The sequence below is a fragment of the Otolemur garnettii genome, unplaced genomic scaffold (assembly GCF_000181295.1).
Source record: "Otolemur garnettii isolate 467f Iridium unplaced genomic scaffold, OtoGar3 scaffold00019, whole genome shotgun sequence".
Lineage (NCBI taxonomy): Eukaryota > Metazoa > Chordata > Mammalia > Primates > Galagidae > Otolemur > Otolemur garnettii.
In genome coordinates, this window is record NW_003852414.1 from 8281374 (window position 1) to 8295169 (window position 13796).

At 42.8% G+C, this 13796-nt stretch overlaps 2 protein-coding genes and 1 non-coding gene across 3 annotated transcripts in view; all 3 read right to left on the reverse strand.

Moving 5' to 3' along the window:
• Nucleotides 1–6739, reverse strand: part of LOC100956786 (ATP-dependent zinc metalloprotease YME1L1-like) — a 46093-nt gene extending 39354 nt beyond the window's left edge. The window contains exons 1-4 of the mRNA XM_012803261.2: nt 6564–6739; nt 4512–4768; nt 3558–4030; nt 471–602 (exon numbers count right to left, since the gene is read on the reverse strand). Of these exons, the coding sequence (XP_012658715.1) occupies nt 471–602; nt 3558–4030; nt 4512–4768; nt 6564–6739 (1038 nt within the window). The remainder of the gene's footprint in view (nt 1–470; nt 603–3557; nt 4031–4511; nt 4769–6563) is intronic.
• Nucleotides 3029–3158, reverse strand: LOC111724163. The gene has a single exon (XR_002772505.1).
• A 6009-nt stretch (nt 6740–12748) lies between the features above and the next one.
• YME1L1 (YME1 like 1 ATPase) overlaps nt 12749–13796 on the reverse strand; it is a 35256-nt gene continuing 34208 nt past the window's right edge. The window contains exon 19 of the mRNA XM_012803262.2: nt 12749–13131. Coding sequence (XP_012658716.1) covers nt 12988–13131 — 144 coding nt within the window. The 3' untranslated portion in view covers nt 12749–12987. The remainder of the gene's footprint in view (nt 13132–13796) is intronic.

Genomic DNA, 13796 nt, shown 5'->3' on the forward strand with positions numbered 1-13796 from the left:
TTTATCAACAACCAAGTATCATCATCTGATCATCAAAGGCAAATGGTTCTATCAAGAGATAAAGATAATCCTTTAACAATTTAAATTTACAAATTAAAAAGTCTTCCTAGGCTCTAAAGGCACAATTTTTATTCACAACCACTATAGTAACCAATCACAAACCAATATCTACTTTCAACTTAGTCACTGGCTGACATTTCTCAAATGAGCTATTTTCAATCCCAATAGTTCTTTTATATATATAATCTTTATATTTCCCAGAGGTTGCTAATTTGCAATAGGTGTCACCATGAGAATAGCCAAAATTAGATAAAGGTGACAAAAGACTGACAGTATTTCACATCCTTGAATTACACCAAATCAAGAATGTGTGTGGGGGGTAAAGAGTTGCAAAAGGAAAATACTAAAGGTACTTGTATTTTTCCAATAAACCTAGCAATGCATCCACATCAAGAGAGTTTTCATCTCACCTCCAATCTCCTTCCCTGAAGAATAGTTTGAATCTTTAGCTTTAAAAGAGACCTCAAGAAAGTTTTTGCTGGCTCCTTATGCTTGTGCACACGAGTTTTCCGGATATGTTTTGCTCGTTGTTCATGTGACTTCTGAAATAAAAAAGCAGATATGTAAGAATCAGCAAATGTATGGGAAGCAAAAATAATCAATGGGAAAGAAATAAATATTTTATGGACCCTAAAATATGGGAAATCTGTTGATTTAAATTTATAAAAGCATTTAAAATCTTGGTTGTATAGATAATTTGTGTGTAATAATATATACAGCATTGTACTTTGGTCCAAATTAATGTCCAAAGTACATTACTTAAACATTAATTTTTAATTCAACATGTTAATATGTTCTTTATCATATTGCATCCTCATTTATAAGTGAAACATGTTTGTAATTTCCCCCTTATAATAATGTATTTTCTCCAATTTTAGTATCAGGTGTATCCAGATTAAGTAGAATGACTTTGAAGTATTTCTTTCTCTATTGTCTATAAGATTTGGCATGATCTGTCTTTTTGAAATTATCTGTTACTTTCATTTATAAATATTAGTTATCTATTTTTTTGAGACTTTGGAAAAAACAAAATAAGGAGTTAACTGATCAAAGTATTCTGTAATAGACATACTTCTGACAATGTGAAGGTTACTTTCTTCGCATTCTTACTATTATTGCTTAATATTTTGTTGCAGTAATCATCTGATTTCTTTTCTGACTGTATTTATCTTCATTCGTTCTTTATTAGGTTTTTGTTCTCAGTCCTTATGTTAAATATTGTTATTGTCATTAAATTTAGCCTTTATCATTCTGTAAAGGCAAAAGTGGAAACCTAATATACACATGTATAAGAAAAATTAACAAAAAAAATACATCATTATAGTAAGGAAAGGAGAATAAAGATTCTGGGAAGGCAGAAATCTCCTCAAACACTTTCTAAACCATTCCATTATACAGACTTTCCATACCCTTAACTACTCTATAAAGTAATTTCTTCTAAAAACGCTTTCCCTAAGCCCTCTCAAGTGTTACTCAGACATTCAGGGTAAAGAGGTAAGCCCTTTGTTCCCATTACCACTGTGAATACGTGAGAATATGTTAATTCTGAGGATCAAGAGGATCGCTTGAGTTTGACTTCAGACTGGTCGTGGGAATTCATAAACTCTTCTCTCACAATTTTAGTTAAGTGCGCAATAACCATATGCAAAGTGTATTAATTATGCCTTTTACTTTCAGATTGTTTGGCATCCTGGGGTTTTGCTGACTTTAGCTTTCCCCTCCCTTCCTCTCTACTTCTCAGAGGGAGAATCACTTCCCTGTGATACTACCTTTTAATATACATACTAACCAATCCAGAATCCACACCCCTCTTGCTGGACTCTCACAATCCAAGTTACTCCCCCCTGTCTTACCAGAACAACCAGAAACAGATCCTAGGCCTCAGTGCATACTGAACTTGCCAAATCCTAACCCTGCTATCCTCACCCATTCCTTCCTACCAAAACCACACAATCTATGCTCTTGTGGTGTTTTTCCTTTTTTTTTTTTTTTTTGTTGAGACAGAGACTCACTCACCCTGGGTAGAGTGCTGTGGCCTCATAGCTCACAAAACCTCAAACTCAAGCGATCCTCTTGCCTCAGCCTCCCAAGTAACTGGGACTACAGGTGTCTGCAACAACGCCTGGCTATTTTTTAGAGACAAAGTCTAGCTCTTCTTCAGGATGCTCAACTTGTGAGCTCAAGCAGTCTACCCAACTCCGCCTCCCAGAGTGGTAGGCTTACAGGGACGAGCCATCTGCACATTTTCCTTTGCCTGCTCTATATTCTGACTGACCCTGGTGCTTCTCTGTGTGGGTACCCTAGCGTGGTGTGCCCACTTCTCTTTAGATCTGTGAGTATAACAAAATTTATCTTTTCAACAGTGCTCATCCCCTGATTTGCCAACCTCACCATGCCCGAACAATAATAAAAACCTATAATTTATAACACAAGCAAGTGGTTGAACAGAGAGCCGAGCCTGGAGATCCCTCAGTGGTCCCACTGCTGCTGGTCAAGCTACCATCATACCTTGGAAGGAGTTTCAGCCCCAACCACCATCACTGCTGGGTACTATGAGGAGCGAGGGCAAGACCCAGCAGATACCCAGCAACTGCACCAGGCCCTACTCCTGTGTTCCAACCCTGGCACCACTGATAGCAGTGCAGGGAGCAGTGGTACAGGAAGGAGGAATTGCATGGGAGGCTCCTGTGGGCCACAGACAAGGTGATCATCACAACTATGATTTTAGTAACAATTTAATGGTGCAATATACCAAATGGATATGGTTTCATCAACAGGAGTAACACCAAGTAAGATGTACTTGTTCACACCGCCAATACTTTCTATAGCTTGATTCCAGTTTCTGAACAAAGGTAAACATTGTGTGGTTTGGGATAAGGAGGAAAAAAATATTTTATTTAGATTTTTCTGGATTTTATCTTATTTATTATTTTATTTTTTATATTTTATTTATCTTTATTTTATTTCCAAATGCCTGAGGCAGGAAAACAAAGCTGTCAGCTCACGGCAGTCCTGACCTTGGTCTTCAGGAGCTAATGTTGGTCTCCATCTTGGCTGAGGAGAAAGAGGACTCCCTACAGCCCCAAGAGAGAGAGGCACTGGAGTTTTCAAAATTTTAAATTATATTTTGTAGGGGGTGGGGGTCCTGTGGCTCAAAGGAGTAGGGCGCTGACCGCATATGCCTGAGGTGGCAGGTTCAAACCCAGCCCAGGCCAAAAACTGCAAAAAAAAATAATAATAATAACTTAAAAAAAAAAAGAAAGAAAATTATATTTTGTGAAAATAAACAAACAAAAAAAGGGCGGGGGGAGAAAAGGCCCCTCCTGCCCTTCCTGCAGCAATGAGGCTACCCTACCCATCACAGCCTGGTCCCCAACCACCTGCCACCCTAATTTGCAGGTTCACCTGGGTCATGCATGTCCCCCACCCCCAACACCTCCAGGTCACGGTCAGGGAGAAACACAGGCCCCCTCATGTCCCCTCTCTGCAGGCGCAACCTCACGGGGTCTGGAACAAGGGAGTGTCAAGGCGGGAAAGGAAAGGATTTCTGTACGGTCCCCAACTCCACGGTCGCCACGGAAACACGGGTCAAAGGGTTGGCCAGAGCCTTGGGACTTCCCTCGACGTTCCAAGAAGGGTTCGTCCACGTGGAAACCCTTCCAGACCCCGGACCGGGCGTCAGTTGTGGAGCAGAAAAAAGTCCCAGCTGCGGTGGGGACGCAGCCCCGTCTATCGTTCTCTGCCGGCTCTTCTGAGACGGCCGGGCTCTGGGAGGCAGAGCGGAAGGCAGAAGGGGACCGGGAGGGGCACAGGGCGCAGCTAGCAAATTTCCGCGCGCACGGGTGCCCCGGAGGCGCAGAGCTGCGACTGGGACCTTCCCGCTGGGCTTTCTTTCCTCCGGAGATCACGTCCCACCTAATCTGAGCCTGAGACCGCAAAGGATGAGCTCCGGGATCCCCAGACGACGTCGCTAGTTATTGCGGAAACGTTTCGGAGAAGCGGAGGCGGCACGAACCCCCCGCTCCCGCCGTCGGGGCCGCGCACCCGAGCGTCTCCTTGCCCCGTGGATGTGGCGAATCTTCAGCCCCGCTCCAGCCACACAAAAGACACGAGAAACTAAGAATCAGGGAGGGCCAGGAGGTGGGTGTGGGATAAAAACTCACCTACGAGGCACAATGAACATTATTCTAACGATGGGCGTATCAGAGCCCCGACTTAAGCATTTAGACCAGAGACTCGTGTAATTAAACCACTTGTACCCCCTTAATTACTATTTTGGGAAAACGAACAAAAAAGAACAGTGCAGTGCCATTCTCCTCTCCGTCCCCGAGCCGGCGATAGACAGTCAGGAGAAGCCCCAACCTGCCGCCCCTCACCCCTCGGACCCCGCGCGGCCCGCCACAGCCGCGTGGCCCCTACCCGAGTCCTCCCGCCCCCTGGTTGGCACTCACAATGGGCTTCAAGGCCTCCGGGGTCGCTAGCCAGAGCCAGCCCGCACACACCACGTGCCCTTTGCTGCCCATACTCCCAAAGGCCGGGTTTATCTCGGATGGCGACGGCGTCCTCGAGGGTACCGGGAGGCGGTTGGAAAAGCTGTTGGCCGTTGAGCAGGAAGTACTGGGAGCTCGTGGCGTCGAGCCAGGAAGTGCCCCCGTACTTGGCATCCCCCCCGGCGCCCCCAGGATCTGTGCCTTCCCGGGAACTGTGCCTACAAGGGACGGACGCCGCCCATCTGTTCCTAAGTCCCTCTGAAATGTTTCCTTCTGAAAAAATGGATTTTTCGAACTCTTTAGGGGCAGGTTTGCATAGACCTGTTTACCACAGAACACGGTCTTTCCATTTTGGAGACTGATACTGTTTTCTTTTGACATCTAGTAGAACCTCCTGGGCTGGTCTAAGACGCGTAGCTTTTGGGTCGCAACTTGCATTCTTCTAGACCAGTGATTTTTAACTGGTGTACAGTAAAAGGATCTTAGGTGTGCCGCGAAAAGTCTTAAAAATCATTAATTAAATTATTTTCGAAAGAAGTTCAAAGCACAGTAAGTATATTCTTTTTTTTTTCCTACTTTTTTTTCCTAGATACTTTTTTTTTTATACAGACTCTGGCTATGTTGCCCTAAGTAGAGTGCCGAAGCATCATAGCTGACAGCAACCTAAAACGCTTGGGCTTAAGAGATACTCAAGCGATCCTCTTGCCTCATTCTCCTGAATAGCTGAGACTACAGAAGCCCTCCACAACGCCGGCTATTTTTTTTTTTTTTATTTTGAGACGGAGTCTCACTAAGTTGCTATTGGTAGAGTGCTGTGGCATCACAGCTCACAGCAACCTCCAACTCTTAGGCTTAAGCGAATCTCTTGCCTCAGCCTCCCAAGAAGCTGGGACTACAGGACCCCGCCACAGCGCACAGATATTTTTTTAGTTGTAATTGTCATTGTTGTTTGCGAGGCCCGGGCTGAGTTCCAACTCGCCAGCTCCAGTGTATGTGGCTGGCACTTTAGCCGCTGAGCTACAGATGCCAAGCCAACGCCGGCTATTTTTTTAGAGACGGGCTCTGTCTCTTGCTCGGGCTGGGTCCAACTCCTGAGCCCAGGCAATCCACCTGCCCTGGCCTCCAGAAATGCTAGGATTACAGCCGTGAGCCACTGCGCGGTGCTTGACCAACGTATGTTAAGTGTGCCGCGGAAGTTTATAGGTTCAAGTGTGCGGCGAGGTTTTAGTGCTGCACCGTCATCCCATCTTTATTTCCTCTGAGCCAACTCTAGTTTCTAACTGGCAAGTAACAAAAATGCACAAGAGAACAGTGAATAAGAGCTTTGTATTGAAGCCAGGTGGATTTGGGTTGGAATTCTGGGTTTTCTAGTTAATAATTACATGTAAATGTCAGCTTCTAAAAAGAGGGTAGTAGCCATACCATGTTTTTATAAAGAATTAATGAGATAATGTATGTAATGTGTTCAACAATTTTTTCGGAAAATATGTGGTTAATAAACAGTTGCTATTATTGTTATTAACAACTATACAAGCTCAGCGCCTGTAACTCAAGCGGCTAAGGCGCCAGCCACATAGACAAGAGCTGGCGGGTTAGAATCCAGCCCGGGCCTGCCAAACAACAGGACAACTACAACCAAAGAACAGCCAGGCATTGTGGTGGGCGCCTGTAGTCCCAGCTGCTTGGGAAGGCTGAGGCAAGAGAATCCTTAAGCCCAAGAGTTGGAGGTTGTTGTGAGCTGGGACGTCACAGCACTCCACCAAGGGTGACAGCTTGAGACTGTCTCAAAACAAACAACAACAACAACAACAAAACCTCTACAATTAGATGCTGTTTTTTTATTTTATTTTTTTTTTTTTAGATGCTGTTTTGGTGGTGGCAAAGAATGGATATAGTACTTGAGAGGATGAGGCGGGAGGATCCCTTGAGCGCAGGAGTTCCAGGCCAGTGTGGGAAACAGGGAGACAGGTTGCATTTAGGTTGCGGTTCGCGGTGGCCCCAGACGGGTGGTACTGCGGGGGCTTCGTGCACCCGCAAGAGCCCAGGACGGGTCGGAGCGCGAGACTGACGGTAGCCGCCGGCAGTGCCTCTGCCCGGCGCGGATGAGCTGTCGAGGTCCGGATCCGCGCCGCTGCTGGTGAGCACGTCTGCCACCGTGGGGCTGTGGTCTCACTCGTCATCCTAGTCATGGTCGCTGCTGTAGCTACAGGGCGCCCCCGCCTAGAGGCTGGAAGGTGGCGGCGGCGCCTGCTGCAGCTGCACCGCAGTCTGGAAGCCGCCGGGCAGCGTGTTGGCTTAGCGGGCCAGGGAGCCCATGAACACGGGCTCAGCACGTGCTCCGACAGGGAGGTCTCACCTGGGTTCTCCTTCCCGAACGCCACAGTGCCGGCGTCCTACTCCCAGGACCCAGAGCCCGGGCCGCCGCGGTGCCCGCGGTGCTGCCAACGCCCTGGAGTCCAGACTGGAGCCCCGGAGATCTCACCCTGCGCACCGCTCCGCTTACGGCAGGTAGGTGGGCTCTGGGTCGCGAGGCCAATTGGTTTTTTTAAAATTCCTCGACTATATTTTTTAAAAAATGAGAAAGCACGGGAAAGATATTAAACTTAAAGCTAAGACCAAGATTGCTATTAGAGTGACTAGTGAAAGGTGGAACTACTTCATCACTCTCATCACAGCATTAAGGTTCTTAGCACTCATTTGGAGTCGTCCGTCACCCATCCTGAGCCTCTGACAACAGAGGATATTTTTGCCTTCTCCAGAATACTATGTGTCTTCAACTTAGAATAGTGTTTTTTGAGTCGTTCATATTGTTCCATGTATCAGTAATTTGTTCCATTTTATTGCCAAGCAGTTTGCCATTGTGTGAATGCACCACACTTTTCCTTTGCTTAACCCCATTCACCCAGTTGGTGAACTTTTGGGTTATTGAGTTATGAAAGGTGCTTTAAAAATTTGCCTCTAGGTTTGATTGTGAATACTTACTTTCATTTCCCATGTATAGCTTAAAGGACTGCTGGGTCACACGGAAAGCGTATGTAACTTGAGTAGAAGCTGCACCTTACTGGTTATTTTTACACGCTTTTTTGGTTTATTTTTAAGAGAGTCTCACTTTATCTCTCTCCGTAGAGTGCCGTAGCGTCACAGCTCACATCAACCTCCAACTCCTGGGCTGCAGTGATTCTCTTGCCTCAGCCTCCCAAGTAGCTGGGACTACATGCGCCTGCCAGAACGTGCGGCTACTTTTTTTTGTTGCCGTTTGGCCGGGAGCCGGGTTTGAACCCACCACCCTCGGTATATGGGGCCGGCACCCTACCCACTGAGCATAGGCACCGTCCTCATTTTACACTCTTACCTGCAACAAAGAAGTTTCAGGGGCTCCACATCCTTATCCGCATTTGACTTTGTCCGGTTTTGTTAGCCATTCATTGTTAGGTATGTGGTGGTGGTATCTGAGGCTTTCATTTACATTTCCTTAGAAACAAATGATAGGGCACCGCCTGTGGCTCAGTGGGTAGGGCGCCCTATCATTTGGGCAGGTTCAAACCCGGCCACGGCCAAAATGCAGCAACAACAAAATAGCCGGGTGTTGTGGTGGGCTCCTGTAGTCCCAGCTACTTGGGGGGCTGAGGCAAGAGAATCGCCTAAGCCCAGGAGCTGGAGGTTACTGTGAGCTCCATGGCACTCTGCCGAGAAACAAACGAGTAGAGTCTTTTCTCATTTACTTGGTTTGTGGGATTGCCTTGAATGTGTAGATTTCTTTGGGCAGACTTATTAATGACTTTTGAGAGTTCAATGCATCTCCTGAGTATCAACCCTTAGTATGTGTGTTTGGCCTTTATTAGATATATATTTTACAAATATTTTCTCTCAAGCTGTGGCTTGCCTTTTCATTTTCTTATCAGTATCATTTCAAGACCAGAAGTTTTTTTGTTTTTTTTTTAGAGACAGTCTCACTTTGTCACCCTCTGTAGAGTGTCGTGACGTCACAGCTCACAGCAACCTCCAACTCCTGGGCTTAGGTGATTCTCTTGCCTCAGCCTCCCGAGTAACCGGAACAACAGGCGCCCACCACAATGCCCAGCTATTTTTTGTTGCAGTTTGGCCAGGGCTGAATTTGAACCCACCACCCTAGGTATATAGGGCCGGCACCCTACTCACTGAGCCACAGGCGCTGCCCAAAACCAAAAGTTTTAAAAACTGCTGAGTCCAATTACTTATTGGCACTTTGTTCTTAGGATTCAAAGTTTTTTTGTGCTAGGAAATCTTTGCATAATCCTTTGCTTAGTTTTTACTATACCCTAACCTAAATTATCTCCAAATTCTCCACCTTTCAGTGGCCAAACATATCAGGTGATGGAGGATGGAGTGGGAGGAACCCAGACAAAATATGACCTCGTGGTTAAATCCTTCCACTCCCTGTTTTTGTAAATAAAGTTTACCAAGTGCCACAACAGCAGAGATCAGTCCAGAGTCCAGAGATTGGCCCTCAAAGCCTAATATATTTATTAACTGCTTCTTCACAGGACTAGTTTTTGACCCCTGAGGCCATTTACTAGGTCCCTACCCCAGGCTGTCCTTGGAGAGAACTGGAACTCATTGTTCTTCTGTGCCTATAGGAGCAGGTTGTTTTAAAAATCTTACCTACTACCCTGAAAAATCCTGTTTTAACATCCTGTGTTAAAAGTCCCCTTTTCTGGGATTCCAGGTCTTTCTTGGTTTGTTCCATTCCCTCCTTCTGATAGGAAATCCTCTAAGAAAAAAGGCTACATGGGAATTAACTAATTTCTATCAGCTGATAAAGGATAAATAAAATTCAAAAATAGATACCACTCTTGATAGAGATCTAGGTGGTTACTCATTTTCCCTGACAACTGTGGAGACACTGCTTTTAAATGAGTCATTATGAAAAATTTTGAAATACACAAAAATCAGGAAACAAATTCCTGGTTTAATCCTAACAATATGGGAGGTCCAAGGTGGGTAGACTGCTTGAGCTCAGGAGTTGGAGACTAGTATAAGCAAGAGCAAGACCCTGTCTCTGTTAAAAAAATTGAAGAAACTAACCAGGCATGGGGTGACACATGCCCAGCTTCTTGGGCGGTTGAGGCAAGAGGATCGCTTGAGCCCAACAGTTTGAGATTGCTGTGAGCTACGGTTAAGCCATGGCACTGTACCCAAGATGCTAGAGTGAGACTCTATCTAAAAAAATAAATAACTAGAACAGACTCAAATAAGCTCAATTTCACTAATTGATGAATGTGTTTTAGTCTCTTTAGTTGGACTGATGCATTCATCTGTCTCTTGTGTGTGTAGTTTATTTACTGAAGAAACTAATTATCCAGTAAGTTTTCCTATAGTCTTCATTTTGCTGATTGCAGTTTAAGAGGCTTAATAAGGGCAGCACCTGTGGCTCAAAGGAGTAGCGTGCCGGCCCCATATGCTGGAGGTGGCTGGTTCAAACCCAGCCCCAGCCAAAAACTGCAAAAAAAAAAAAAAAAGAGGCTTAATGATTGTATATATAATATATACTGCATACAAGGCATGCAAAAGGCTTATATAAATAGAAGTGGAAGATAATGATAAAAATTGTTGCAATTTCCTTTTGAGTAAATATGTGTAGGAATTTTGTTAACAAAACCTTTAAAGGAAAACCTTAAAGTAAATGTGAAATACATTTACTAATCCATTTTTAAAAACCATCAATTTAATTACTTATATTAAACTAGGCACTTTAATTTTAGAATCATATGTCATTATACTGTATTTTGCTACATCTAAACAATGAAATGCTATAAGATCGAGCTTTGTGTACTAACAGTAATATGGAATGCTTTACCAAATATATACTAAGAGAAAAAAGCAAAGTATATAACAATGTAAATAGTATACCATTTATGTAAAAAAGATCATAGATAGTATTTGTATCAAAAGGGGAATACAAACCATATATATAAAATACCTGCAGGAAGATGTTGTGTTTTGTTTTGAGACCGAGTCTCACTATGTTGCCCTCGGTAGAGTGCCATGGCGTCATAGCTCACAGCAACCTCAAACTCTTGGGCTTAAGCAATTCTCTTGCCTCAGCTTCCCGAGTAGCTGGGACTATAGGTACCCGCCACAACACCCAACTATTTTTTGGTTGCAGTTGTCATTGTTGTTTAGCAGGCCTGGGCCAGGCCCAAACCCGGGTGTGCAGCCAGCACCCTACCCACTGAGCTGAGGCCCCCAGGAACATGTTAACACTTACTAACTCTGTTTATGGAAGCTGGTGACTAGATCATGCAGGAAGAGAGAATTTAGAAGTTTATGCTGTACAAAGATGTGAATGTACCTATTCCTCCTATCTCCATTAAATATTACTCTAAAACATTTGATAAGATTTTTATAATTCATTTTTTGAATATATAGCAGTTTGAGATCACTTCACATTCCATTCAATTTACCCATGTGACATGTACAGTTCAAAAGTTTTTGTATATTTACAGACTTGAGGAACTATCATGACAATCAGTTTTACAACATTTTCATCCATGAGCAGTCACCGATCTCCCACTCTCAAGTTCTCCAGGCACCACCCACTAATCTACTTTCTGTCTCTATAGACTTGACTATTCTACATATTCCATATAAACAGAAATCATCCAGTATGTGAACTTTTGTGACCAACTTCACTTAGTATGTTTTTGAGGTTTATCCATGTTATACTATATGCCAGTACTTCATTTCCTGTATTGCTAAAGAATAATTACATTGTTATACTGCATTTTATTTATCCATTTAACAGGTGATAATTAGTTCTACTATTTTGACTCTTATAAATAATGCTGCTATGAACATTTATATACCAGTTTTTATGTGGACATGTTTCTTTCTTTCTTTTTTTTTTTTTTGCAGCTGTGGCTGGGCCAGGCTTGAACCCGCCACCCCTGGTATATGGGGCCAGCACCCTACTCCTTGAGCCACAGGTGCCACTCATGTGGACATGTTTTCATTTCACTTGGGTACATACCTAGGAATGGAATTGCTGGGTCACAGGGCAACTTCATATTTACATAGTTCAATATTTTAATTATTTAATCTATTATTGTCAGTCATATTTAGAAATGGGGTTCTAAGTAAGAAATCTAATCTGTAAGTATTCTCAAATATAATGAAACTTTCATACATTGAATGTTTTCTATAATCAGACGAATATTAATTTTCATTTTCCATTTTCTAAAAAAATTCGGAGCCTATGTTTTATTTTTAGGACTCATAACTCTCAGGGCCCTAGGAACTATCCCTGCAGACCTAGTGCTAAAAACCCCATCATTCCAAGAGTGCAACTCAGAAGAAAGCTAAAAAATTCATGGTAGTAACGACATCTCAACTTTGCAGAAAATTTATAGGACACAGTCTGAGTAGTGATCCAAACCCTAGTAAGGTACAAGAATTAAGAACAAGACACATATATATTTTATGAGTTATATGACAGTTTGAGAGATAGAAAACAGTGAAGTCACTGAGGTCCTGTTTCTTTGCCCCATCTCTTTCATGTCCTTATGTAAACCCTCCTAAATAAGTTATCATTTAAACAATTTAAAGAAAGTAAACATACTTAAATGTTTTAGTTATAGAAGCTTCCTAAGGGCCAAGCAGAGAATGTAATAGTCCATTTTAACATACTTTGCTATTGGTTTGTTAGGCTTTGGTACCTTTGCATCTCTCACTTAGACGTCTAGATTTTCCATTCAATCCAAACATGGATTATCATTGCATATATACCCACTCTACCATAAATCTATTAGTCTCAGCACAGAAGTCTTTGGTAGTATGATTCCATAAAAAACATAAAAGCTAGTAATAATTTAAAGTCTGATTGTACCTATATGTTGACAATTTTCTATTCTTACATTTTTTAAAAGAACACATTTTATATGTGTTCAATCTGGAGCATAAGTAATAGATCTGAATTAAGACCCCAGCAATGTACATAGAAATCTCATTTACCAACCAAAAGAAGCATAATTTCATTAGCAGACACAAATGGTATTAATACCATCAAGAGAAAAAATAATCCTTCAATTTTAACTTGTAAATTAAAATACTCCCCAGGAGTGACAGGCATAATTTTTATTCACATCTAGCAGAGTAACCAACGATAAAATCATTAATCATGTTCAAAATAATAACTGATTGATATTTCCCAAAGGAGCTAATTTCAATCCTGATAGTTCTTTATTTTTTGAAAATATATTTGCTACAAGTTGCTAATTTGCAACAGGTGTCATAATGAGAAGAGTCAAAATTAGATAAATGTGAAAAAGAATGACAAAGTGTCGTACACCATCGAATTACACCAAGTTAAGAACTTGGGAGGAAAGCATTGCAAAAAAGACTACTATGTTACTTATATTCTTGCAATAAAACCGGCAATCCATCCATGTCAAGAGAGTTATCATCTCACTTCCAATTTCTTCCCCTCAAGAACAATCTGAATCTCTTTGGCATCCAAAGTCTCATAGGTCAATAAAGCTTCTGCCAGATTCTTATGTTCCTTTGCATGAGTTTTCAGGATATGTTTTGCTCGTTCATATGAGTCCTAAAATAGAAAATCAAATATGTAAGAAGCAGAAATGTTGGGAAGCAAAAACCATAGTAAATGGGGAAAGAAATGAAATTCTTATTTACTCTAAAAAAGGTGAAATTAGTTGATTTAAATCTATAAAACTTGGTTCCATAACATAATTACTAAGGAAAGGAAATATATATTCTGAAACACTTTCTAAACCTTTCCATTGTACAGATTTTCATATCCTTAACTACTCCTTTTACCTCCTTGAATGAATGAAAACCCGGCTCTCTCCTGCTGAGACTGCTTTCCCTAAGCCCTCTCAAATGCTATTTATTCATGCTTATTCCAGATCCTTCAGGGTGAAGAGGTGAGCTCTTTGTTCTGAACTCATGCAGGCGGGCATACTGGTGTGCACCTGTATTTCCAGTTACTGAGGGGGCTAAGGCAGGAGGAACTCTTAAAACTTTAGAGTTCGGCTCGGCGCCTGTGGCTCAAGTGGCTAAGGCGCCAGCCACATACACCTAAGGTGGTGGGCTCGAATCCAGCCCGGGCCCGCCAACCAACAATGATGGCTGCAACCAATAAATGGCCAGGCGTTGTGGCAGGTGCCTGTGGTCCCAGCTACTTGGGAGGCTGAGGCAGGAGACTCGCTTGAGCCCAGAAGTTGGAGGTTGCTGTGAGCTGTGATGCCA